The sequence below is a fragment of the Columba livia genome, chromosome 10 (assembly GCF_036013475.1).
Source record: "Columba livia isolate bColLiv1 breed racing homer chromosome 10, bColLiv1.pat.W.v2, whole genome shotgun sequence".
Classification (NCBI taxonomy): Eukaryota; Metazoa; Chordata; class Aves; order Columbiformes; family Columbidae; genus Columba; species Columba livia.
Genome location: NC_088611.1, coordinates 7272584 through 7298242, shown reverse-complemented (window position 1 = coordinate 7298242; position 25659 = coordinate 7272584). Strand labels below are relative to the sequence as shown.

The following is a 25659-nucleotide window of genomic DNA, read 5'->3' as shown; positions in this document are numbered from 1 at the left end:
AAAAGCATTTGAAATAACAGAGAAAAACAACCGTGACAAAACTAAAACAAAATGTCCATCTCAGCAGTGCAGGACTGTTCTTTAAAAACGGGGACATATCTGGCAAGGCTTTACTGTTAACCAACCCAAACAGCAACATTTGAAAGTAATTACTTGACATCTAGAGGTCAGCTCCTATTGTAAGACTGCAAGGTCAAATTTTGCTCTGAAGGATATTGGTACCTGGTTTGAAACAAAGCAATTGTAAGGATTTTGGAGTGCTGCGTCTCAAAGAAATAAATCACCCATGCCATTCTGAACGTGTCGGGTTGCTGTGCCTGCAACAGAGCGTTGCTCTGTACACATGCACAGTTGAAGCACCACTCCAGCGCTGGGGCTGCTGCACACATGTGAGGCTTTTGCAATTGTAGAGGAGCCAGCTGCTGGGTGCCAGGCATTTGGAAGAGCGGTTGATAGCTGTGGCAACACGCAGTTTTGTCCCTGAGCTTTTCTTACAGGACAGAGGATCAGATTGCATAATGCAGAAAAATCCTGTATTATAAAGGGTATCTGGCAATTGCAATGTTGCCTCATGGAGCCTGGGTATCCTGTTAGGATAGGAACCTGAAATCTGGACCCTGTGGGCCTATATCTTGAGTTAAATTTCATCTGTTAGACAGATTCTAACTGAGATCCTCTGGGAAAGAAAGTATGGATGTAACAGACAACAGAATTGGTCTTTCAAGAGTTTGGAAAGCCAAATTCTACACAATGAAGTGTTTACTATCTGCTGCCAATTCTGCCAGCAATGGACAAGCTGTTTATTGTATTGTCGCTTGTTTCCCATGTATAAGCTAGAGATTATCCACTTACCACTGCTGAAACACACTTGGAGGTTGTGAATTGTAAATTTCTATATGACAGGTCAGTAACTGTGATTTCAACTGTAACAGCCCATGCAAACCTGGCTTAAACTACATGTGGTAGGTGCAGTTGAAATACAGAATGCAAAGTGAGACCATGTCCTAAAGGACGTGCAAAGAATAGTCATAGTCTGCACATGGTACAGGAACTAGAGAGGCAATACTGACGTGTTTCTTAATATTTTATTGAAGCATTAAGTTATTGCACATATCCATTTCTGTAGTGAACACATCAGGTCAGTGTGATGCTTTTGCAAGTCCAGCTTTCTGGATCTGAGTGTGGGTTTTAGTGCTGACTTCCAGCATGAGTTGGGAAAGCCATAGTATTTCTCTACCTCATTAAAAAAAGAATTGCCTCTCTGAACCAGCTCAAGCTGGAGTCAGTACATCAGATCCTCGTTGTTTCCAGTTATGTATCGGTGTTCCTCACTGCATGAAATTCATCATGGGTCTGGATGCAACCACATGAGTTAGGGCATCGCTTTTGTGCTCCCAGGATACTGGAAATCTGAGTCTGGGTCTGTGTCACTCCAAAATGTTTATTTTTCCCGTCAGAAACAAAGGATGGAGGCAATTCTATCCATCAGCAGAAGAAAACCCCTCCTGCAAACCAGGGCATGAAGTGCTACAGAGAAACAACCTCCCCATGGTAATCTTATCCCCTTCCCAAACTGGAAGGCTCTTAAACCTCTGTGCTGGAACCCGAACTGCCAGGGGCTCCTGTCCTGCTGTTCTAGGAGCAGGACTGAGGAGCCTTTTCATCTTCAAAGCACTGATGTACAGTGTGTGAGGCCCTCCCTCAAGAGGTCTGTCCAGACCCTGGCAACCTTGCTAATTATGTTTTTTGAACTTAAAGAGGGAAAAGTGGCGCTGGCTACAAATTGTCTGGCCCGTGATTGTCCAGGTCTAGGCTATCTGGGGAGTGAATTGGAGAGCACGTGGATGGCATTCCAGCCCCTCTTTTGCCAGCTGTCCCTGTGACTCCCAGTGGTTGGGCTCACCAAAGCCCAGCAGGGTGGGTTTGGATTTAGCAAAGATGGAATTCCACTGCAGCTACCCAGAAGACAGTGTTGCAAAATCCAGGCCTTTAGAAGTCTGTCTCAGAAACCCTGGTCATTTTGGGCTGTGTTTATTAATTCTGTTATTTTGAATTTTTAGCTTGCCCTTTTGTCATGCTCATGAATGCCCCCCAAAGTCATAGCATGTTAAAAAAAAATTAACCATAGCTGCTGTTATTTTAATCTAACACAACTGGAGGTTCCCATGCCCTGATGTGTCTTTGGAAGGTGGCCCCGGGGAAGAACACGGTACCCTATGCCAGAACGGCAGTGACAGATCCGCCGGGGGCAGCACCGCCGGGGAGATGCGATGGAGCCCACCGGCTCCCTCGTTGGTCGGGGCGGGGGCACGCCCGCCGCGGCAGTGCCCGGGGGAGCGCCCGCGTTTGCCCCCGGCCGACGGGGGACGGGGTACAGACTCCGGGCGGGGAAAGGGGGGGCGAGAGACCGTGGCCGGAGCGGCGCAGCCCGGTGCCCGTCCGCACCTCCCCGCATGGGGCCGGGGGCGGCGGGACCGGCGGGGGGGGGGTGCGGGGCGCATGCGCGGCGGCGGCGGGGCGGCGGGGGCCGGAGCGGCGCGGGGGGCCGGAGGGAGGGAGGCGGGCGGGCGGGGAGGAGGCTGGGCCGGGCCGGGCCGCCTGCCTGCCCGCCTATTTGAGGGAAAGTAGCGGTTCGCGGGCGCTCAGTGCCGGCCGCCGCGGAGAGGCAGCGGGCGAGCGGCCGCCGGTCGGTGCCCGTAGCCGGCGCGGCGCTGCCCCCCTGCCGAGGACTGCCGCGCTCGTCGCACGAGTGGCGGCGGGGGGAGCCGCCCCGCGGGGCCGCCTCTGCCCCTTCCCCGCCGCGCCGTTAATGGAAACATGGCGATGGCGGCTCCGACCGGCAGCGCGGCGCCCGTCGCCCCGGCCCTTTGCGGCCACCTGGCCCTGCTGCTGCTCCTCGCCGCCCCCGCCGCCCACGGCTACAGCTTCCCCCAGCAGCACACGTAAGTGCCGCCGCCCCGGCCGGGACCCCCCGGCTCCGCGGCTCGGCCCGGCGCGCTGGCGCATCGCGGGGCCGCCCCGGGGCCTGCCGGCGCCGCGCGGGGGAGCGGCAGCGGCGGGCGCTGCCGGTACTGCCGGTGCCCGCGGCCGTGCTGTGCCGTGCCGTGCCGCTGCATGCGGGCGGGCGCGGGGGTCTCCGCCCGCTCCCTGCCGGCCGCCGGAGCGGCGGGGCGAGAACGGCCCCAAAGTTGCTGGAAAGCACAAACTTCCCCGGCGGGTGCCGGTGTGCGGGGCGGCTGATGGAGCGTTCATGTGGCGAGAGGGGGGAAAGACGAAAAAGGACTTCTTTATTTTTCCCGCACCCCGGTTTCAAGCACACAATGTGGTACCACAGCCGGCCGTACCCACCGGAGTCTGAATATGAACTAGTAATAGATGGATAGTTCCACAGGCTATCCGAGCTGGCGGTTCCTCCGTTCCCTCCGGACCGACAGAAATGGGCTGTAATCTATTGAAAGAAAAAGTCGGAAAGCAGCTCGTTTGGGTGAGGGGGTGGGGGACTGGCGAGTCGCTGCAGGAAGGATATAAATAGATTTTTTTGGAAGAAAGCGAGCATTTCGGAAGTTAGTGTTTGGGAATATTTGCTAACATGTTCGGCTGTCTTGCATACCGTGATAACCCCGAAGCCCTGTCCCCCTCCACACAGCCAATGTGAAATCTTGCCGATATGTATTTTAAGAGGCTGTCGTCTCTGTTATGAAATGCTGAGTTTTGTTGACATGAAAGTGAAAAACCCAGACGATTCAAAGTAAAGGCTGACACTGTGTCCTTACAGTCTGCATTTCTGAAGGTGGGGAAAGATTTCAATGACATAGAGTTAATAATAGCAGTGTTGCCCTTAACTTTGTGCTGCCCCAGTGGATGTGCACTGCTTTATGTCACAATTTTCTTGTCATTTTTGATTTGCTTAAGAATAAAAATACATTATGTCATATGAAGTATTTTTGAAAGCCTTTTAGGTTAACATCTTTGAGCTCAGAGTACATTTTTATAGGCATGTAGTCAGGCCTTCTGAAAAGAAGGCTTACTGTCAGAAGAAACAACATTGTTTATTTGGGAGAGCTGTAGCTTACCATGTTAGTATCTCGCTTCACCCAAGGCATGGTTGTTTGCACTCCTTATTTATCCAGAAGTAGCTCCCATTGAAACAGATTCTTTCTGAATTCTTTTGGGTCTCGTATCCATGTTTCTAAATATCATTGACCTTTGGGAGCCGATGGGTTCTCTTTCCTTGCTGTCACGTAAATACAGAAATTCTTCAGAATCAGACCTTGAGAAATGTCTACCTACAGGGGGAGGAGAAGAAAGGGAACGTGCCGGTTCTTGTCCGAGTACCACAGCCTTATGGCCTGATCCAGCGTTGCTCTTGCATGAATAATCTTTACTTCCATAAGAATATCTGTAGAAATAAAGGGGATTATGTACCTGGTGAAGCACAGATAGAGTTTGTGGGATGTTTTTTTGTATTTCAGCAGCTTTTTTGGGAATTTCACGTTGTTGCTTTCTCCTCTTAAATTCGGAGTGCGGAATCATATTATGGAATAAATCTCTTCTAGGTACAAGTTTACAAGTCAGAACTGTGATTTCTTTCTAACTGCAGAAAGTTGTATGAGAAGACTCTTATACCAGGAGATACATACTCAAGAGAGGTGTATAATTTGTAAATAATGCATTGGCCTTCCCGTCGCCTAGACTGATTATTGTCTATATTGTTCCGAAAAGCTGGTACTATTTATTAGCTGAAGCAGTTTTCTTCCGGATAATTTGGTGGGCTTTACTAGGATTTAGTTAGCTCTGTGCTCTCTTATCAGTGGTCTTATCAGAGTGGGCCTGATTCTGTACTGAGAGATGTATAAAAGGATGTATAAAGACATATAAAAACTGAACCCAGTGGCAAAGTTTCACAATTTCTTGCAAATATGAAGGGATGGTCCTGAAAAGGCCGCTAATACTGTGTACCTCTGGTGGGAAGCAAAGCTGCCTGACCGCGTCAGAAGAGACACAGAAGGGATGCAAGCCCTCAGCCTGACCCACTGTCTTCTTGCTCGTTTTGTTCCCCTTATGACCTGTTTTGTGAACCCAGAGGAAAGAAGGGTTACAAATGGATATTTGATGATGATGCACAATTGCTGGGCAGTGGGTTAATGCTGTAACATGTGGGCTGAAACACCCTGTGAGTTCTGCCCGCAGGCTGGTTGATTGTTTCTCAGGAAGGAAATATTTAATGGGAGTAAAAAGGCACCAAGGCTTGAAAGACACTCCTTAATTGACTCTTCCCCTGTGAGTAGCTCCCTGTCTGCACCCTTCTTGTTTTTAAAGATGCTGGATATAACTTAGATCTTTTTAAGATGTTCGTCAGTCAGAAGCTGAGTTGAGCTGGTGATATGGGCTGCTAAATTCTTCCTGTTACGAGACAGTTTTTCCTTACTTTGGATAATGCACCCTTCTAACAACAGTGAATGATTCAGAGCATTGATTAGAAACCTCATTTGTCTTTGGAGATTTTCTCTGTAGATCACTTAAGTCATCTCTCACTACAGGACTCTCAAAAATGAGGCTGCTTTTTTAAGCAGCCTCAGAATTGTTTTGTTCTGACAAGCAGCAGACTGAATGATTAGGATATTTTGCCTAAGGGGCGGAAGAGAAGAAAATAAAGAACAATTATTTAAAAAAAAATAAATCTTAAATTATTGTTTACAATCGTATTAATTATCATTGGTGGTTCTGTGTTTTGATTTTTGGTTCCGTCCCTGATAAATCGCTGGTGTTCCACATTATCTCTCTCCTCCCGGGTAGCGTGGTTTTAATCATCTTACGCTGAGCTAAGGAAGGCTCAACTCAGCCGGTTGTCCAAAGGGGAATTTCTCATTGAGATTTAAAATGCAAAATCCCAGACTGGGAAAAAACCCCATTAGAGCGGGTATGTTAGGTGATGTCCACTGACTGACAAGACTCCTTTTAGGAATGGTCACATACAAGAATGTCCGTCTGTGTGGTCAACAGGATTAATGGCTGTGGACAGAAAGGCTGTTGGTTGCAGGTTTTTTTGTGGTTTTTTTTTTTTTTTAATAGTACACAGAGGGATTCCTGTGGCAGCACAGGAACAACCTCTGCTTGAATTTCTGAGAGACTTGGTATTAGATGATTGAAAGCCTTCTCAGTCAGGGGAGTCCTTCACCTGTATTGCCATCGCTTCCCATGAGTGGGGATTTTGTGCATGTGAGTGCTGGAGAATGTGGCTACCAGTGCCACCACCCAGGAGTGGAACAAACCCCCTCCTCGCTTTGCAGAAAGGCTTTTTGTCACTTAGACTTGAAAGAAAATTGCCATCTGCTGGAGGGTGGTGAGCCATTTGCTTCTTGTGAGGAAGCAGGTGTGTGCAGAATTGCTGCGTGCCCGCTGGCGAGGCTTGGCTTCGATGCTGCTCTGCAGGGCATCCGTGAGCAGCCAGCCAGAGGAGAAAGGGGTGTCTGCAGGTGAAGGTGCCAGCCTGGGAACCAGGGTCCTGTCCTGCCTCTTTGGCGTGACATTTAGCACCTGTCAGGTGCAGACAGTCGTTTTGGGCAGCAAACTGGAGGTGTTACCAGTGTTTCTGTGGGACAGTGAGCTGTGAAGTTTCCTGCTGAGAACAACAGGTACCCATCACCACTGTAAGGTGGTCTTGAGGCTGCCTCTACCAAATTAATTTCTTCCTTTAGCAGGTTTTGATTTGTACTTGTCATTTTACCCCAAATGAGGTTAATGATGCTGGTAGTGATGGCACATCAGGGTTAGCAGGGCTTGAAATAAGTAACTTTATTAGGACTGGATGCCTTAGGGTTTGTGGGATGCCATGTAGAGGAAGCTCCTTGTCTTGTTCTACTGCCCACCTGCTGTGCAGTCAGAAAACCTCTTCTAATTATGGTTTTGATGCTTGGGAAGGGAACTTGTCTGGGAAGGAGCAGAGAAGAGGTGGGGACATGTCCCTGCTACACTCAGCTGAGCAGAGAGTCAGCTCCATGGGAGGGCAATCGGCCCTGGTGGGTGACTGGCAGATAACATCGCTCCATCCCTGTGAGGGGTGAGCAGCTGCTGTGAGAACTGGTACTCTGGGGAGACACAGACACCCAGTGTTCCTGCATCTGTGGCAGAATACATTTTAGGATGCACAGAGGCACCCTGAACTGTCCAGAGGTAAAGAACAACCTCAAGGAGAGGACTGGATTTTATTTTTTTTCGAAAGCCATTTGCAATATTTCTTTGATATTTTATTTTTTTTTTTTTCTCCATTTGTGTTACTGTCCCTGCATGCTTCCTGCTCAGGTATTGCATGGGAAAAGGAGCAGGCATGGCAGAGCAGGGCAATGCCACTTGTTTGCTTATCCTTATGATACCTAAACCCTATACTCTGCCTGCAGTGATCCCATTCAAGATTGTGGCTTCAGGAGTTTGAATGTTTCAACTGTAAACATTGAAAAATTGTTAAGTTCTCTTGAGAGGGCATGTAGGTTCCCACTGAAATCAATAATGTTCCTGCACATAGACCTGAAGGTAGAAATGGGCTCGTGTTTGGTGTTTGACAAGCAGGGTTCAGATGCTTCATAGTAAAGAAGCTTTGCATGTGTTGTGTGCAACAGCCCCTTAAAAGCTGAAGGTGGTTACATGGTGCCTAAGAGGAAACCTGAAAATGTATCCTTGAACGAGCTTCCTGGTGTTTGGCTTTAAAAGCCATCAGAAAGGCTCTTGAGGGCTCAAGTGCTGGGGCATCTGCACGCTGTAACATTGTACATGTGCACAAACCATACGATTTATACAATGCTTTTTTCAGTCAATGAAGTACTCAAGTGGGATGATATAAAAGAAAAAGTCATTACCAAGCAAAATACTTGAGTGAAATATTCAGCAAGAAAGGACAGTATCTGAATGTCTCAATATTCACTTTTCCAGGAGCCTCTTGAAAGCAAAATGTGTTTTGTTAGCAAAATTATGTTTTCATCTCCGGGATGTTGGTAGTACTTTGTTTTAGAGCTCTTTCTGTAATCTGGCCTTCATTCTCTAATTTATTATTGTTTGGTTGGTTTCATGGGGATTTGGGTTGTACAAAGTGTTGTTACTGGAGAGTTGGTTTTTATCAACAAACTGTTGGCAATGTTTTCTTTAGGCTGGATTGTTTGATCTTTCAGAGAAAACACATGGATCTTCTTCATAACTTTGACAGTTGTCCTATGACCTTTCCAATTCTGTCTCAGCTGTTATCTTTTGGTCATAAATATCACAAGAAATAAAAGGTGTTTACCCAGCGAAAAGGATTAATTTCCCAGCTGTAAAGCAAAGCGTTTCTTGCATTGACTGATGGTGAGTGATCGGGATCTTTAGCCAGATCAGCTTGTGACGGGTGAAGGGGCTGCAGGGCAAGAGACACAAGGATCTGAATGGCAGTCAGGCCAGACAAAGGTTGCACGGTCTGTGGTTTCTGTATCTATTCATTAACTATGTGCAAGGTCGTTATTCTTGCTGGTGATTAGGCTGCTGTGCTGCCTCCCTGGAAGCTGCTTCCCAGCCTGGTGGGCACAGCACATCATCCCCAGCACTGCCTGAGCTGCCGTTCAGGAGAGCCAGGATCAGGCATTCTCCCCTTCTAGTTGAGGCTGAGAACTCCAGGGAAGGTAATTGCTGATAGCAATCAGATTGGGTGCTAAATAGGGATATAAACCACTTAGTGCAATAGCTCTGATGATAAAGCTTTGGGTGCAGTTGCCAAAACAGAAGTTGAGTTTCTATCTCTCTAATGAGCCAAGTGCCTTTGTGCAGTAACACCACTGAAGTGCATGGAGTTAAACCCAAGAAGTACAGGATACAACGCGATTTCTAGCTCTGATTTGTGTCTGAAGTCCCTGAAGTCTTTGCAGTGAAAAAAAGATCTTTAATAAGAGCAAATCTCCTCCTACTCAACTGTGATTCTTCTTTCATTGTCCACGAAGGGTGGGAATGGAGCTGCTCTTCCCATGGACCAGGCTGGAGCTACTTTTGCACCAGTGGGTATCTCCTGTGAATGCACTGGAGCTCTGGGATTTTGGATTTCCTTGGTGCCAAAACTGTTTTGCTACCCTGTCCCACACTGACACTTGGGGAGTTAATGAATCAATATGGGTTGTGCCAACTGCGTGCAGGTGTATCACTGTGATAGAAAACCTGGATGATGGATTACAGAAGGCACGTTCATTTACCTGACAAGGTTGTCTCTCTTGAATTATTTATGAGGCTTCATGGCATGCTAGTAAATTTTGTAAAAGCAATGAAGTCCTGGTAACGTGAGTCCCTTCACTGCAGCTTCTGTAGTAGAGTTTTGCTGAGAAGGTACAGGAGGTGGGGGATGGAGGAGGAAAGGAAGAAACAGGCAGCGAGTGGAAGGATGGAGAAAGACTGCTGTCTTCAAGTGCAAATGGTGAGGTGCAATGAAGTGCAAATTAGTTAGATCATGCTGTGCGTTGGAGCAAAAATCTGTGTAGCTTTAGAAAGCAACTTATGCTTCAGGGAAGGGTGGGGGGAAAGGATGGTGAGCACAGACACAGGGGTGAGGAAGGGTGAAAATCTCATGACCAAAATGCTGGCAGCTTCCTGTCTGTACGAACATTATTTGCAGGGATGGTTTCTTTAAAGTGTATACCATTTTGTTGGGATTTTCTTATTTGAGTTCCACCAAACGAAGGGTGAATCCAGAATTGGCTGGTGGCTGGAAGGCTTGCAGTTGTGCTGCCCTGCGAGGGGAGAGTGGGGGGCTGCTGTGTCTGAGTTTGCAGTTCAAGCTGCTTGGAAAAAAGCTTGTTCTTCTGTAAACCAAACTTGGCTTGGGTCTTGGTTGTTTCCTTGGGCTCTGGAGTCTGCTGGCACTCTGTGAGCAGAGCATGTGGCTGCGGACCAGAGAGGTTTGCTCAGGATAACCTGGAAGATGTGTGGCCCACAGGAGCGTTAAATCAGTGTTATCCAACAGGGAGAGCCAGGGCCATAGGAGTCCGAAGCCTGGCACAGTGTGCCGCTTGCCTACGTCCCTGCTGCAACATCTCAGAGAGAAAAACTGGTGATGCATTAGACACAGGGCAGGTTCCTGGTGTAGCTGCCACTGCGTACCTGATTTGTTGATGAATAGAGCCTCTCCCACGCTTTCGGGCTGCTGAGCCTATTGGCCTTCCAAGCACAAACAAAGTTACCCCTTAAACTGTTAAATTGGTGGAAAGAATTGAGAAAGTGTTGTATCCACCTCCATTGTGTCCTCCTCCATTGAAGTGATAAATGAGGATATGATTCTCCTTATAAACACCAATGCCTTTTGACTCATAGCAGAGCTGGGTCCTGAAACTCATCGCAAGCTGCCAGTCTGTTTACTGTCAGTCTGTTTCTTCTCCAGTGGGCACTTAATATTCTTCACTCCAAAATAATTCAGTATCCAAAGTCTGAGTTTATATTCATCCTCCAAATAAGAAAACAAAACAAGGGGCCTATTTCTAAGTATTCTTCAGAGCCTACCTTGCGTCAGCTACTCATGCTTCAAAAATGTGTAAAGCTCTCACTGATTTAATTTCTGTTGAATCAGAGATATTATTGTATTTGAATTCTCATCTCTGTTAGATTTCATGTCATAATATCTCTTTATTGTTGCAAATGAACTGTCTACAGTGTGACACAGTGAGGGTCATGAATGCAGTGCCTTGTCTGCATTTCTAACGTAGGGTGGGTTTCACAGTCAGGTGTTTTGCAGCAGTAACATGGACATCAAAATAGAGACAGACTTAAGCCAAGCGAAGCACCTAATGTTCAGCTTTATCAGGTGTTAAAGATTGAGTCAGATGCTGGGCTGTGAGTGGTTGAATGTCTTTTATTGCTCCATAACAAATGCAGCAGACCCAGGAGGAGCTAAAGTACTATTCCCTCATGTCTGAGGTAGTCTTATAAATTAGAGTTCTCTGCTTAAATGTTCACTGTAGTGTCACATTCTTGGGATCAGCAGGGATAAAAAAATGAATGTGTTGTGTGGGCTCATGTGCTTCCAGGACCTGTGCAGGGGGAGGGATGCCCATTGCCCAGGTGAAAGTAAACCCTCTGCAGCAGCATGTCATGAATACCAGCGGGGAAAAAAAGGGTGGAAGAAACAGCATTTAATTATTCAAGAACGACAAGCTGAAAAGAGTTTCAGGACAGAGAGCCAGGCATGCATTGCAGCTTCACGGGCACTCTGCTTTCCAGTCCTTCTCTGCCTGCTCTGGGAAGGAGGGTAGATTACATGAATATGAAAAAAACAACCACACTATATTTTTCTCTTTGTGTAGTTCTTGGTTTTTTATTTATTCTGTTTTTGTTTGCTGGGAAATCTTAATAATTGTCTATCAGTGACCACACTGATGACATTATTTTGCCTCCCACAGAATGGTAGCACTTCCAAGAGCACAGGCCAAAAGAGCATCAGCCCCAAAAGGGCCCTCTCTGTGCATGGGTGGGGATGCTCTCCTGCCCCTCCTTGGCTCTGTGCTGAGAGGCTGCTTGTTGCTGAGCCATTCTTCCTGCTGTTGGGTTTGTTACCATGCAGAAGAATTTGCTGTTGTCAGTCTTGCCTGCTGTGCTCTGCTACAGCTACGCTAGGTTTAAAAGCTGAGAAATGCTAAAAAATTTTGAGATACTGGGCCAAATTCACCCAAAATGTAATGATGCTATGGGGTTATGCTGGGGACAACTTTCAGGCCTTTGTCTTTTAACTTGTAAATATTGTGGTGGCTGTGCTTGCTTCTGATGTGATTTTTATTGTGAGATGGAGAAAATAAATGCATCTAACACATCTGCTATCTGCTCATGCTTTGGTCCCAGTTTCTAAATAACCCCATTTAGCACCTGCCCGCCTGTTTGACCCAGCAACAAAAACGTTGTGTTGGCATTTCTGACATCAATACCGCCTTTTTACCCATCATCTTAAGGCTCAATTGAACTCTTCTGTGTCACTTGCTCCTCTCTGTATTTGTTTGTTTCGTTCTAGTCTTTACTTCAGAGAAAAATCTAACCAGCTGTCTCACTCCACCTCCTGCTGGGGGCTGGGGCTTTCCTTCCTGAGAAGCGGCTCCTTCCACAAGTGAACCTTGTACCCCCAACTTCCCCCAGCCTCCCTGTGCTCCCAGACTTGAGGATGGAGCAGCCGGGTACCAAAGGGCTCCCACAGCCGCATCTTGGCATGAGGTCTTACTTTGCTGCTGTGGCTGCTGAGCTGGCTCGGACCATTTCCCCACCTTGAGCCCTGTTTTGACAGCCTGGCCGGTGCTGGCACGGTGTCACTGAGGCACAGTGCCACCCAGCCAGAGGTGAGGCTGCAGCCCCAGGCTGGGGCTTTGCAGGAAGCATCGCTGCTGGCAGTGCTGCTGTGTGGGAATCTTCTTTTCCTGCCGTTCTTCTCTTGACACGACTCCAAGTGGAGCCTTTTGCTGAAAGCATTGCTGGTTTGTGCAGTTTATGAATGCGATTGTGTGTGCAGAAAGCTGCCTTTTTTTATTTTATAAGGGCCACTTAATAAATGTCACTTACTTGGTGATTCTTAGGCGACTGAGCGCATGGCCATCCTCTCATTGGGAAGTGGCTGCCAGAGCCCGTCCTGTTCTCCAGAGTCGCAGCTGGCTGGTGGAAGACTAGGTTTGCCATTTGCCAGAAAAAAAGATGTGTTGTTTTCATGGTAGCTTGTGTAGTGCTCGACCATCATTCTTAGTTAAATCTGCTTATTGCTGTGTTTGGACCATTTCAGTTCTTATTAAATCCCACAACATAGCATGAGGGTTTTTGTATGTGAAGTTTTTTCTAGAGAAAACAAAGCAGCTGCAAAAATGAAAGGTTTAGTAAAATGTACCTGTCCTTAAGAAGGAATATCAGAGAGATTGTGGTGTGGTGGTGGTACGCTGAGAAGGGACCTGCTGAGGGCTGCAGGTGAGATGCTCCAGCTGTTGCATTTTACCCGAGGCCCATATTGGGACCACAAGTAATGCGTATACCTGCAGTGTCTCTACTTAACAATGTATGTCCCTTGTTGGATGAAGGATTCATGTGCAAAGCCTGGTGGTTCAGGAGCTGGGTGGAATTTGTGGCGAGAATGCTGTTTCATCCCACACCTCAGTGGCCAACCTGCCATACTTGGGGAGCTGCAGTTCATTGAAATGTTCTGACGTTTATGACGTGCACTGCATGAAAGTCTAGATCCTGTGAGCAGAGCAAGGACTATTCTAAGCATATAGTATTCTTTTGGTCTAATTTTCTACTTGCAGCTAACCTTGCTTCCCCATTTGGCTTGGCTACAATATTTATTACAATGTCATTCCTTCTAATTTTTTTTTCCCCTGCAATGACGTTCAAGTTTAATATTTATCTTCTAATAGTTTCTGAATAGCAGAGTACTTGCATTACTGGCAGTGACGTATAATCCTGAGCATAGATAGCTGAGAGGAGTCCAGACAGACTTCAACCCTTGGTGACATGCTTGTGACTGAGGAAATTAGCTTGGAAATCGTTGTTTGTTAAAATTGCTCCTGGGTTAATCTTGCTGTGATACCACAGCTTCTGGCAGTATGTGGGTTAGCAAGATGCTGGTGGCTGAGAATGAGGTCAGGTTCTCACTTTGGAAGAGTCTCAGCAAAGACCTTGTCTTACACCTTTGCTTTGACAGGGTTTACACTGAGGAATTTGGCCCATTTTTCCATTGCCAGGCCTATCTTCCAGGTGTTCTCTTATCCCCGATTGATCTTCTGGCCTACTTTCTATCCACTACATGTTAAAAAGTGACCAACCTGTCAGTCTTGGCTAGCATCAGGAGCAAAGCTTGTGTGCCTCAGGCTTGTTCCTTGGGGAGACAAGTAATTCTTTCATTGTGCCCTGTGGATTGTCCCCCATCCCTCCCCATTGCCCTATTAGCATCTTGTGCTGCTCTCTGTCTTCAACTCCTTATAATGGTTTTATACATGCACTTTGTAATAGCACTTGCAGTTCCCTACTGCTCATTTTGCTGATGAAACTAAGGCTTCAGAGACTCCAATATGTCAGCGATGGAGCAGGAAATGCAACCCAGATCACGTAATTTCTCCTCTTCTGTTCCTCCAAATGAATCCAGGCTCTTTGTTTTGGGATGACTATTTCTTCTGCTGCGTAGTAACAAGACATCAAATTCAACTGCAAGAACGGAGATGTGGCTGGGAGGATTTGGGCTCCAGGGACAGTATCTTTCCCTTTGGTGTTGGGGGAGTGGGAACTGTCCTTGTAGATGAAAAGCTTCCCTGAAAGACACTATTCTCTGGCAAATGCCTGGACATCAAAGCTTGGGCAGTGCTGTCCTCTGTAAAGTTAGGCAGAGGGTGAGAGGACTTGCTGTTGAGTGCTCAGTGTGCTCAGCACTGGGCTTCTGCAAATTAAATGGGTGCCCTCTGCTGCATAAGCCCTACATTGGCTGCTTGTGCTGTGTAAATTACAGTCAGGCACCTTTCCCAATAAATGCTCTCTTTAAAATTGCATTTTTGTGCTGATGATGCACTCATTTAGAATTGGATCTTTTGTGCTCGTTGCTCCCTTGTGGCAAGCACTCACCGGTGGGATCGGCTACTTGGAGAAGTATAGGGCAGTAGCTCCTGACCATCCCTTGGACATTTATCTCCTCGATGGTACCTGAGATGTCATCTGAACATTTCCCACTCCCTCTGGGTGTCTCAGGGAATTTCTAGAGGCCATTAAGCTGGGTAATTTACATGCTTCTTGAGCCTGTGCCTAGGGAAATATATTTCACAGGTAATTTCAAATCTCTTGGTGTGTGGAAGAAGTCATTATTCTAAATAGAAAGGGGCTGGTGGTGTCACGGGCCCCATTGAGGGGACCACATTAGAGACTGGGATTTTTCTCTCTTACAGAAAGGAGTCCCAGGCATTATATTCATAGGGGTTTTGGATGTCAGATGATTTTGATTTTAATGTTAATACTCATTTAGAAAAGCTGAATTATCCTGTAATCCTAGATTTCAGTTACATATAAGCATCTTGTGTGTGAGGGCTGGGAGGAGACCTGCTCCAGGGTATCTGTAGGTGTGTGAGTGCTTTGGTGTTCGAGTCCTGTCTTCCAAGGGCAAACATCAAATTTAGCATCAGGAGTTTTAAGTTCTAGTTCTGAATCTGCTCCTAAAAGTCTGTCTGGATTTGAGACTATGGCTTCAACAATGCAGCTCCATTCTCCTCTCCTGAAAAAACTGGAAAAAATTTCAGACATATTAGGAGGATTTGACAGTTCAATGTTGACCAGTCCCTTCAAAATGATGTTTGATGGGCTGTTGCACTATCTGTGGGTGCACTGCTGGCTTATTAGCTTGAGGCATCTGTGCTCAGACTCCAGTAGATTTTCCTGGTGACCCTTCACTTTTGAAAGGGAACACAGACGTTGCACAGTTGTGTTTTCTTGCAGCAAGGGGAACTCCCAAGTTGCTTGTCACAGCATCCTCATTCTTAAAGGTGCTCCAGCACAGCATCCTCCTTCCACAGGGTCCTCCAGGACAGGGGGTACATCAGTTTTGGTGTGAAAAGCTGGGTGGGGAAACTGAGCCTGGTGGACCAATGTCCTGAGCATGTAGTGCAAATCCTGTAGTACCTTCTGAGTGTTTCCAGTATGGTTCAGTCACCTCCACTTCAATAGGCTTGTGTCCTTTTCAAAGAAAAGGTGGTATGTATGTGCTTTTGTCCTGTGGAGAGAGCCATGTTTGTCCCAGCTGGACGGGGAGAAGGAGAGGGGAGGTGACCTGTGAAAGCTGATGGTTTCATCCATGTTGTTGTAGCACTCAGTGATGCAGCAGCACTGGGACAAAACTGAACTGGGCTTCATGCCTCCACTATCCCCGCCTTGAAGTGTGTCTGGATGCCACCTTACAACAGGAGAGGTCTTGCAGACAGCTTTTAGATGTCTGTCACAAAGTAGTGAGGTAATGGCATAAAAGGCAGTAAACTATATATTTTTTTTAACACTCTCCACCTCCACCCCTTTTTTCCTTTCATTGCTGAAAGGGACTAATACAACGAAGAGCTTCTGCAAATGAAGGCAACTGCATATGAAATAACAGGGTTCTGGGTGTTTGGCTGGTGAGAGATGTGATGAGTGAGCATCACTAAGTGCTTTGTAATAACAATGATTACAAAGCTCTCTTAGGAGCCAGGAATCTCTCACGTAGGGGGATGGTGGGGAGAGGGGCTGTTTTAAGATGCGGGGTTTAACTACATAGACGTCTAGTGACAGTGACACCCAGAAAGCCCCTGAGGAATGTTGCATAGATGCTGTTAGAGGCTACTCCAAAAACCCCAGGAGACTTGGATTAACATCTTTAGTGACAATGGATGCCCATTAAATAGCTCTGGTATTGTAGCAGGAGGTCTTTATGGCAGAGGTTAATGACATCTTGATAAGGAGAGAAGTTGTAGACACAAATTCAGCAGAAGTCTGAGGAATCAGTAGTCCCCTATCAGACTCCTTGATACGGCTTGTGTCTGAGTGATCAGATTAAACCTTGTGTGCCTCATCTGTTTCTGATCAGCTGAAATCTACAACAGGAATGGTGGATGCTGAAACCAGTCCTCAGGTGTCTGTGGCACTAAGGGTTACCCCGTGTGCTGTTTTCAGCTTGGCCATGTTTGTGTTCTGCTGCAACTCTCCATAGCAGCTTGACTCCCCCTGGCAGTGGGAGCACCATTGGGTGAACAAGAGCACACTGGGAAGCTCTTTCTTGTTGGAGACTCTAGTCATTCCTTTATTTCCTGGTTGCCACTATGACACAACATCTCTCCCTCACCCTTTAAACAGTACATTAGAGAAATGAGAGATTACTACAGTGTACGTATTCGCAACTCCATCCAGCCATCGTGACATGACACTGTTATTATGCTTTGCCCATATCTTGACCAGACTCTACAGGAATGACCCAAGCAAGGGGAACTGTTTTGCTTTGTGCAGTGTCTTATTATTTGCATAGCCAGGAGGTGGTTGTTGTGAACATCTGAAGTCTTGTAGGAGCCTGCATCAGTTTGGACAGTCCTGCTGTTGCTCAGTGATGATACAGTAGCACAGGGCAACTCATAGCATCTAATCACAAAGCTGTTTGCATATGCTTAAGATGACAGTGTTCTAGTAGCACACAACAGAAACACTACCCAGACTGTCTTCTGCTAGCCAGCTAGCCTGGTGTACTCAAGTGACAGCTTCACTATTTCTCCAGGCTGTGGAAAAAAGCTCTCCCATATGAAACCAAAAGTGCAGATTCTGCAAGGTGTGGCTGTTTTGTGTTCTGGGGTGGTTCAGCTTTCTATCTGGTGATGAGGATTTACTGGAATGAACAAGAAGATGCAACAACTACCCTACTTCTGTCTAGCTCCCAAGAGAGTCATGAATTATACACAGAATAAACAAATAACCTGATATGTCTGTCATTATATCATAAAGGGCTTTAATAATTCATGCAGCTTGCAAAATCCTTACTAAGACCTACCCTCCATAACCTTATCTTTGCTATGGGGGATGGGATCTCTTCAGCTTCCATTCAGATTGCATCTGTAAAACAGAAGGAGTCGGAGAGGAAGAAGGTTTTATCATAAAACTTCATCTGTATAATGGGCTGCAAAGTGACGTGCGAGAGTTATCAGCCGTTGGGGTCTCAAGGGATGCTGACAATGACAAGTGGTGGGTGAAATTTATGCAGGTAGTGTGCTTCATAAAACTGACACCTATTCACTTATTTATTAATTCATTGTGCTTCGAGTCCAGATTTGTGGCAGGCTTTGAGATCAGGAGCCCAGATCTGATCTTCTGCGATGAGAGTGCAAACGTGGTAGAACCCACGGGCTGCTTTTGCTCCTGATGCACCTCAGCAAGTGTGCCATAGAAATCTAGTTTCAAGATTAAAATAAGGGCATAACTTTCAGAAAAGCAGGGATGCTAAGGCATTAGGTTAGCTTTGGCTCTGAACAAAACAGTTAGTTGTTTTGGGTAGCATGTTGCTGGTATCACCAGTACAGTTGCTGTAATGGAGCCATTGCCTTTGGCTTATTTTGCTGGTGTTACAGTCCTGGAGTTGTGTGCTGGTGCTTCTGCCACTGTTACACGGGAGGTCAAAGCACATGAGCCACACACTCAAGTTCCCATTTGCAGGACAATTTCTGTAGCAGCAGGAATGGTTGATCTGGATCTCCAGATGTAAATTCAGTAACTAATTTGTTTCTGTTGTAAGGCACCAAAATTCAGTTTTGCTTATGCAGTTGGTAAGCGGCTTGATTAGACTCTCTGCATGGCAGAGGACTTCTTGATGAACTTGTTCTGTCTCCAAGTTGAAAACAGCCAACCAGTGTACCATCTTGAGGTGCCCAGTTCAGCTTATGAGTTGGTGGCCGTGTGCCAAGACCAGATTTACCCTTTAAGACTGTGAGGATTAATGCTTGCCCATTTTCTGTGTATTCATGGATCCTCATATGGAGGTCTTGCCAAATAATACCCTTAAGGTCCAAGTATCCATTGCAAGATGGCTGCGTCATACTTCATGCCTGCAGATGAATTCTGGGCTGATAATGATGGGAGGAACTTGGTGATGGGGTTCATGGATGGAAGCATATTTTGGGAAAGCACTCCCCTCTGCCTTATGGTCTACAGGAGATATTTTCTGTGGTGGCTTTGCCACTTGTTCTTTTCATTGCTGTGCCAATGAGAGGTGCATGCATGCGTTTGGTCAGAATGCAGGGGGGCATTGCGCAGCACTGCTGGGCAAATATACCAGATAAAACACTCAGTGACTTCTCCTTCCTCTTTCTTTTGGCAAGTCATCCACCAACAGATTGCAGTTTTCCTCAAATCTACTCTTAGGCTTTAAATTATTCACTGAATTGTCCTCTGGCTTCCAGCTCCTTTGCATATCAAATACTCCAAATCAGCTTTTTGTAAAGTTTGAAATTGAGGATATTTTGATTGGACACATAGCTCTCAAAGAGTAGTTATTGTGGCTTTTGTCATACTAGGGGAGGGCATTTCAAGTGGGGTCCTGCAGGGATCTGCCTTGGACCTATTCTTATTTGATAGTTTTATTAATAACTTAGGCAATGGAATGGGAAATTTGCTTATAAAATTTGCAGGCGACACTGAGCTAGGTAGGGTTGGATGCAGTTTGGAAGGCATTATCAGAATTCAAAATGATCTAGAAAAATTGAATGGTGAGCTGGATATCAGCAAAATGAAATTCAGTGAAAACAAATGCAAAGTGCTGCACTTAAGAGGGAGAAATCACATGTACAAATACAGAATAAAGAATGTCTGCCTGGGCAGCAATGTGGCAGAAAAGATCTTTAGCATTATCATGGATCACAAACTTAAGAGTCGATGAAATGCTGTCATAGCAGAAGGGCATGGTTATTCTGCAGTGTATAGTAGTTTCTTGGACAAGACTAGAGAGGTGATGTTTTCTTCCTCATACAGCACTGGGTTTGACTTCTGTTGGAGTACCTGATCTCACTTTTTGGCATGAACCTTTGGAGATGTAGGTAAACTATAGGGAATCCAGATCACGGCAACAAAAAGGATGAAGTGTTTAGAAAACACTTGAAAAGAGGTAAAGCTGGAAAAAACTGCATTTGGAGTAGAAAAATGGACTTGAAGGACAAAGGATCCAACAGAAAAAATGATCTTCCAGTTCTTAGGAGCCTGTCACAAGAATTTTTCAGTGTCTGCTTTAGGTGGGATAAGTGGGAAGAGGGAAGTGAGATTTAGGGTGGATAAGAAGGGAACTTTTTCACCACATGGTGAAAAATTGAACTGGGAAAAGGTCCTGTGGGGATCCTGAGTTCACCTGCTGCTGAAGATTCAAAGAACAGATTAGACAATACTTCATGCAGAAGTTTCAGGTGTTTATATGTCACAGTGCATTTAATGGTGGAAGAGGAATTCCTGGAGCCCCTGCCATCCCCCATGTCTGTGACTGACTGAACACCTACTGCATATTTGGTTTCTAGGTGGAGTTAGACCTTAAATCATTAACGCTTCTGTTTTCCGATAGAGATATGGTATTTAAGGAATAGTTTTCCTATTGCCCTAAATGTCATTGGTGACAAGTTCGTGGTTACTGTTGGTTTTCCCACAGGTACCTACAAGAATATTTGTACTCGAGAATTGTTTATGGAACACAAACTTTCCATGTAATTGTCAGACTATTTTCCCCAACTTTTTGCCCAGCTCAATCAGGCTGGCAAAACTCCCCAGTCATCCTTTTTATTGTATTGTAATACTTGTTGTGGCATCAAACTGGGATGAGGGTTTGAACAACGCTTGCACTTTTACACTTTTTTCCTTTTTTTTTTTCTTTTTCACACAAGAAAAATGTAAAGATGAAGCAGACAAAAGATAGGAGAGGGAAAGAGGTGCAGAAAGTTAGTGTTTGGAATGAGGAGAACAAAGTAATTTGGTGACAGAACTGAATGTAGAACACACTCTCCCACTCTCTTTCCCCTTTGTGTTTCTTAAAGAGCTTCCTTGGGATATAGTTTCAATATTCATTTGTCCCTTCCTTCCCTACTATGGTAATGTCAAAGATGCTTTCTTATTGTAAGGAAGACCAGATGGTAGAGGTGAATGATGTCTTGATGAATATTAAGAAAAGACTAGTCCTGCAGGCAAATTTTCCCCACCTCTCCTGTATATAAACACCTGTGCGCATACTGAAATTAAAAAGGAGTCATAAAATGGCAGTGTGGCAGGCTTGATAATGTCTGAAAGCATGGTCAGTAAGTTATTTGGTTATTTTGAAGGAAACGGGTACTCACTGGAAGTTGTATCTTTAGGAAAAGAAAATAGGCAACTTGTTTTTCCTTGATGGGTAAGTATTGGCTCATATGGGGTTTTACAGCCTAGGTATGTAAGAAACTAAGAAAAGTCAGAAGGGACATGAGCATCCACATACACACATGCACGTGTGCACACTGACACGCTCTATTATAGTTAAAGGATTAAGCATCTTGAAGGAATAAGCCAATTATAAGAAGTTCCTGCACAGCAAAAATTAGACAACACAGTAATTAATAACCTTATTAAATAGCAATATTTGGGCGGTGAACCAAAGCGTATGAATCAGAGTGAAGCATTCTTGGCTGAACACACCGCGTGAAGTGTAGACACTTGTACAGAACACTTTCTGTGTAGAACCCAATAAGCTTTGCGACAATAGATCTGCTTAGCAAGTAGGTTTTTCCTCTTGTCTTTTCATGTGTGTGTGAAACTTCCTCTTAGTTTTTGGGCCAGGAAGGTAGCAAGAGAAAAGGACTGAGTCTCCTATTATTATTTTTTCATATCTTCGCTTGCAGCCAAACAAGCACTACAAAAAAAGTGTCCTCAAGCAGCAAACTAATTTTATTTCATCTTCTCCTTTCTCTGTGTTTTTGTGAGAAGCTGCTTGCAATGAGGCTTATGTGCATTAGTAGTTTGTGTAAGTGCCTTCCCCACCCCAGGCTAGACGTGCAGAGGTGACTGCAGCCTGGGAAGGGTCTGTCGCATATACCAGGAGCCACTGAGGGGCAGAGGGACCTTGGGCTGAGTGTCAGTGGCACCTCTGCATGATGCTGGCCACAGGCTTGTCTGGAAATGTTTTAAGCTTCTGTGCAGAATACCAGACCTCCAGGCTGCTGTTTGTTGCGTGCACCAGTGTGGGAGGATGTGGACCAAGAACAGCCCATCTCCTGTCTTTCCAGGCAATCCCATTTTCTTCCGAAGGCATGCAGCCGGGGCAGTGGGGTACCCCCACAAACCGGTGTAGACAGAAGTCCCAGCAGCTGCTTGGGTCACCAGAAGCATGAAATGTGCCCTTGCACTAAGGAAGGGTTGCTGGGAGCAGGGGCAGGGCACAGGACCCGCTGAGCAGGAGTGGGGCTTTGCCTTCCTGGCCCTGACTGCAATGGCAGTGACTTGTCTCCTGATGTGCTGCTCATCACAGTAAATATTTTTTAAGCTCTGCTGCTGTTTTTAAGCCTACTTTATCTCATCTTTAGGAAAAATCAAATATGCAAATTCTGAAATCAATTAGCATTTTTGTAGTTTTCTTTGGAGAGGCAGTGATAAATGGTGTTGTGTTTTCAAAAATCATTTCTGTCCCTTGTTAAATGTTGCATGGGACGCTGTAAAATATACAGGGGAAGGATACATAACTTTTTTTTTTTAATTTTGATGCAAGAGCTTTTTAGTATATAACATGAATGTGTGGTCAGGCTTGTGCATACAGTAGTGTAGAGATGTAGGTTGGCAGAGTCTTGTGAAGACTCCCCAGCAGAGCCAGCTGAGGTGATGGTGGGTCACTGGGGTGTGCTGTGCATGTCACTGCTAAAGAGGGGACAGGGGATGACAGGGCTGCCTTGCCCGTGGTTTCTGTAGGCACTTGATAAAGTGTGATCCCAAATACTTGAGCTCAAAGTTTTTCTCCCCGCGCACATTAATTCACACCAGTGGACACTGAAGTGCTGGTTGGTTTAAGGAGGAGACTGCGCACGTGGCTCGTAAAGGGGCCCCGGTGCCGTTCTGTGAGCAGCACGACATCCATGATTGTGGCTTCCCAGGCTGTGCATCATCTGTTTTCTTTATGCTTTATTTGTAAATGCCATTTCGCAAGAGCAGTAGGGCACTCCAGGCTGTGTGTTTTGAGAAGTTATTGCTCCTCAAGCCCTGTAACACCACCTGAGGCATGCAGTAATGGCCCAGGAATGCAGTGACTGTCATGTCTTATTGCTTACGGCTTCCATACGAGACACGCTTCAGAGAGAAATCTCTATGTTCATAATGGGCTATCAGTTTCTTTACCCTCTTCATCCTTGCTACGGTCATCTTACATAAAATTTGAAGTGCAGTGGCCGTGGGAGAGAAAAGAGGCAGAAGGCCAACTGAGACAGAATAATAATGTTTGTTTTGTTTGTTTGTGCCTTTCTGTTCGTTTGTTTTTTAAGTGGTTGCTTTCAACCCAGCACATGGCAAGTGAGATGAAACCTCCAAATTCCAGGATACGGCTCACTCTGAAGACCTCTGGTCATGGACATTAGCAGGGCTAGAGGAACACAGTAATGGGTCAGGTACACACAAGGGCTTTTGCCGGTGGTGTGGGTAAGGGGAGTGCTGGCTGGAAAAAAAGAATTTTTACTACTACTGGCAAAAGATCTCATATAGCCATCCTACACCAAAAAAAGAAGCTGCTGTACTATTACATTTTTTAATCTAGAAACTTGGTGTCAGCTGTGCAGAAATCCCTTCCCTCCTTTTTTAATTGTGTAATACCTTGTGGTTGTTATTGTTGTTTTAATGGCAGTATCTAAAGTATGTACTGCAAGGCTTAGCTGGACTTTCTGGGAAACTGCTGGTCTGTAAGGTTAAGAGCCAGATATCATAAGGCTCTTAACGGGAATTTCAGTCTTTCTTGTGAATGAAAAATCCAGCAGCTTTTCCCTAAAGTAGTAGTATTTCTTGGGGTGGAGGCAGGGGGTGGAATAAGTTTAATTTTTTTTTTTTAAACAAATTTGCTGACTAAATTTAAATTAATTTTAAATCCCAGTGCAACTGAGCATTCAGTGTCTTTTTTGCATATACCAACAGAATAATACTGATGCCTCTGTCTTCCTCTACAACTGATCCTCTCTGAAGGCTTGGCCATACGTGACATTTATGCGGATATGAGGAGCCATTGATGGATACAGCTCAAGACTGACAGTGATTTTTCCCTTGCTGTGGGGGTGTAGGTGTTCCTGGAGGGAGCTGACACAGTCAGGTGTCACTGATCTTGCACAGAGCTGGAAGTGAAGGAAAGGTGTCAGCTCCATAAGTCCTCAGTGGTGTTTCTTGGACCTGTGGCTGAATATGGGCATATAATTGATTATTTTTTGAAGCACTGGACAAGCTGGTGGGGGAAATCAGTTTTGGTGTTTCAAGGCATTTTTAAAATTAATAACTTGTTTAAAAAATAATCTTTGGTGAATATATTTAAGATGATTTATGGGTAGCTTTGGACACCCTGAATAAACCTTTGATAGCAAATGAAATGTTTGACTGAAAAAGAAAAAGAAAAAAAAAAGTGCAACCTATACCCATACTTGGCTCGGTTTATGGCCTGTTATCTTTACACTGGTGACCCTATGGAAGGCTTTGCTTTCCCTCCTTTGGCAGAAAGATGGGTTTGCAGATGTTGTCACCCATCTCCAGCCAGGTACCCATGAGAGAGAACAGTGTTACCTCTGCAGGAATGTGGGAAATAGCGTAAGTTATGATGTGAAAGATTTGGCGTGCTCAGCTAAAACTTGTTTTCATCCATAGCCTCGTATGTTATTAACTGGCATGAATTTTGCCTGTGTGAGTAACGCACGTCTGTCTACCAGTCCCTCCCTCTTTCGCCCTTCATCCCCCACCCCTTACAGATGATGCTTCATCTCATCTCAGGCATCTTTCTGCTGTAATATTTCTGCCCAGCTTCTGGGCCATGCTGTATAATTCAGAATCTGCCATGGCCTTGCTTCTTAGCAGGTTTTCTTTGTTCCTTGATCTCTAGCAGAGCCTCTGCCATGGTTTTGCATGTGGTGGGGAGCGAGCATGAGCTGCCTGGGGAAGGTCTCTTTGCATGAGGAATTAAATCACTTTGGGAACTTAAGCTGGGTGCTAAACCCCTGAGCTGCTCTGCTCCCACCACCGTTACTTTGCCATGATGCTGCCTTAACCTTCTGCTCCTTGTGCTCCTTCCCTCTGTTCTCCGGTGGGGTGCTGGGGGGTGAATGTTGCTGTAGAAAAAGCACCGACAGCAGCATCAAGTGGTGTAGAGGCTTTTCCAGGTCATGTGGGAGATTTGACATTTGCGTGGCCAGTGGCTGGAGTCAGGAAATCTCATTAAAAGGAGGAGAGTTATCAAGTTCTGTGGATTTAGAAGAGGGTTTTTTTTTGTTGTTGTTGTTGTTTTAATTTGATGTTATTGCTGTAAGCGGAAATTTGTGTGGTTGCTTATATAGGAGGGTGCTGGAAGGGCTGGCAGCCAGCTCCCTTGCACTGCAGGGGTGAGGATGAAGGAGATGCCATTGGCATCTCCTGGCCCTTTCTGTTGCTACCAAAGGTGGCTCTGCCCATGGTGGGCCTGGCAGAATTGGTACCCAGCTCAGGCTGGGCTTAGCTGAATGTGCAGAGCGGCTGGGCCCGTGGGCATGGGATGCCCTGTGCTTGGCTCCTGGCTCTGCCCAGGTCCCTCTTGCAGTGACAACCCATAGTCGCAGCAGGACGGGAACCTCTGGTCCTGCCGTGGCTCTGTTTGCTCTCTGCCATGGAACTCCACTGAAGCAGTAAGCTGTTTTCCGTACACCGCAGCACTTCGACCTTGTTAATCGCTCTGGGCTTAAATAACTATTTACTGCAACTGTTTCTATAAGAGGGAAAAAGAAAAAAGCATGTCTTGCAATTTTTGTTGTACCTTTTTTCCCCACTTTTCTCTCTGTGGCACCTCATGCCTAAATTTTGAAGTCTTGAAGTGTATGATCTGCCCTAGCTGTAATTCCCAAAGCCACGTGTTCTCAGTATTCTCCAGTGCTGTAGAAAGAGAGCAGTTACCTTGGCTGAGGGCACCAATTTCCTCCCTCTCCCTTCAATCGCTTTGCTTATCTGCAA

The 25659-nt window shown here is 45.8% G+C and overlaps 1 protein-coding gene across 2 annotated transcripts in view; it reads left to right on the top strand.

The window, feature by feature from the left end:
• Nucleotides 1–2567: 2567 nt before the first annotated feature.
• Nucleotides 2568–25659, top strand: part of CACNA2D2 (calcium voltage-gated channel auxiliary subunit alpha2delta 2) — a 217923-nt gene continuing 194831 nt past the window's right edge. Inside the window, exon 1 of one of the 2 annotated variants that reach the window (XM_065075143.1) lies at nucleotides 2568–2942. In XM_065075143.1, the coding sequence (XP_064931215.1) occupies nucleotides 2818–2942 (125 nt within the window). In that variant the 5' untranslated portion in view covers nucleotides 2568–2817. The remainder of the gene's footprint in view (nucleotides 2943–25659) is intronic. The other variant, XM_065075144.1, reaches the window with a different exon arrangement.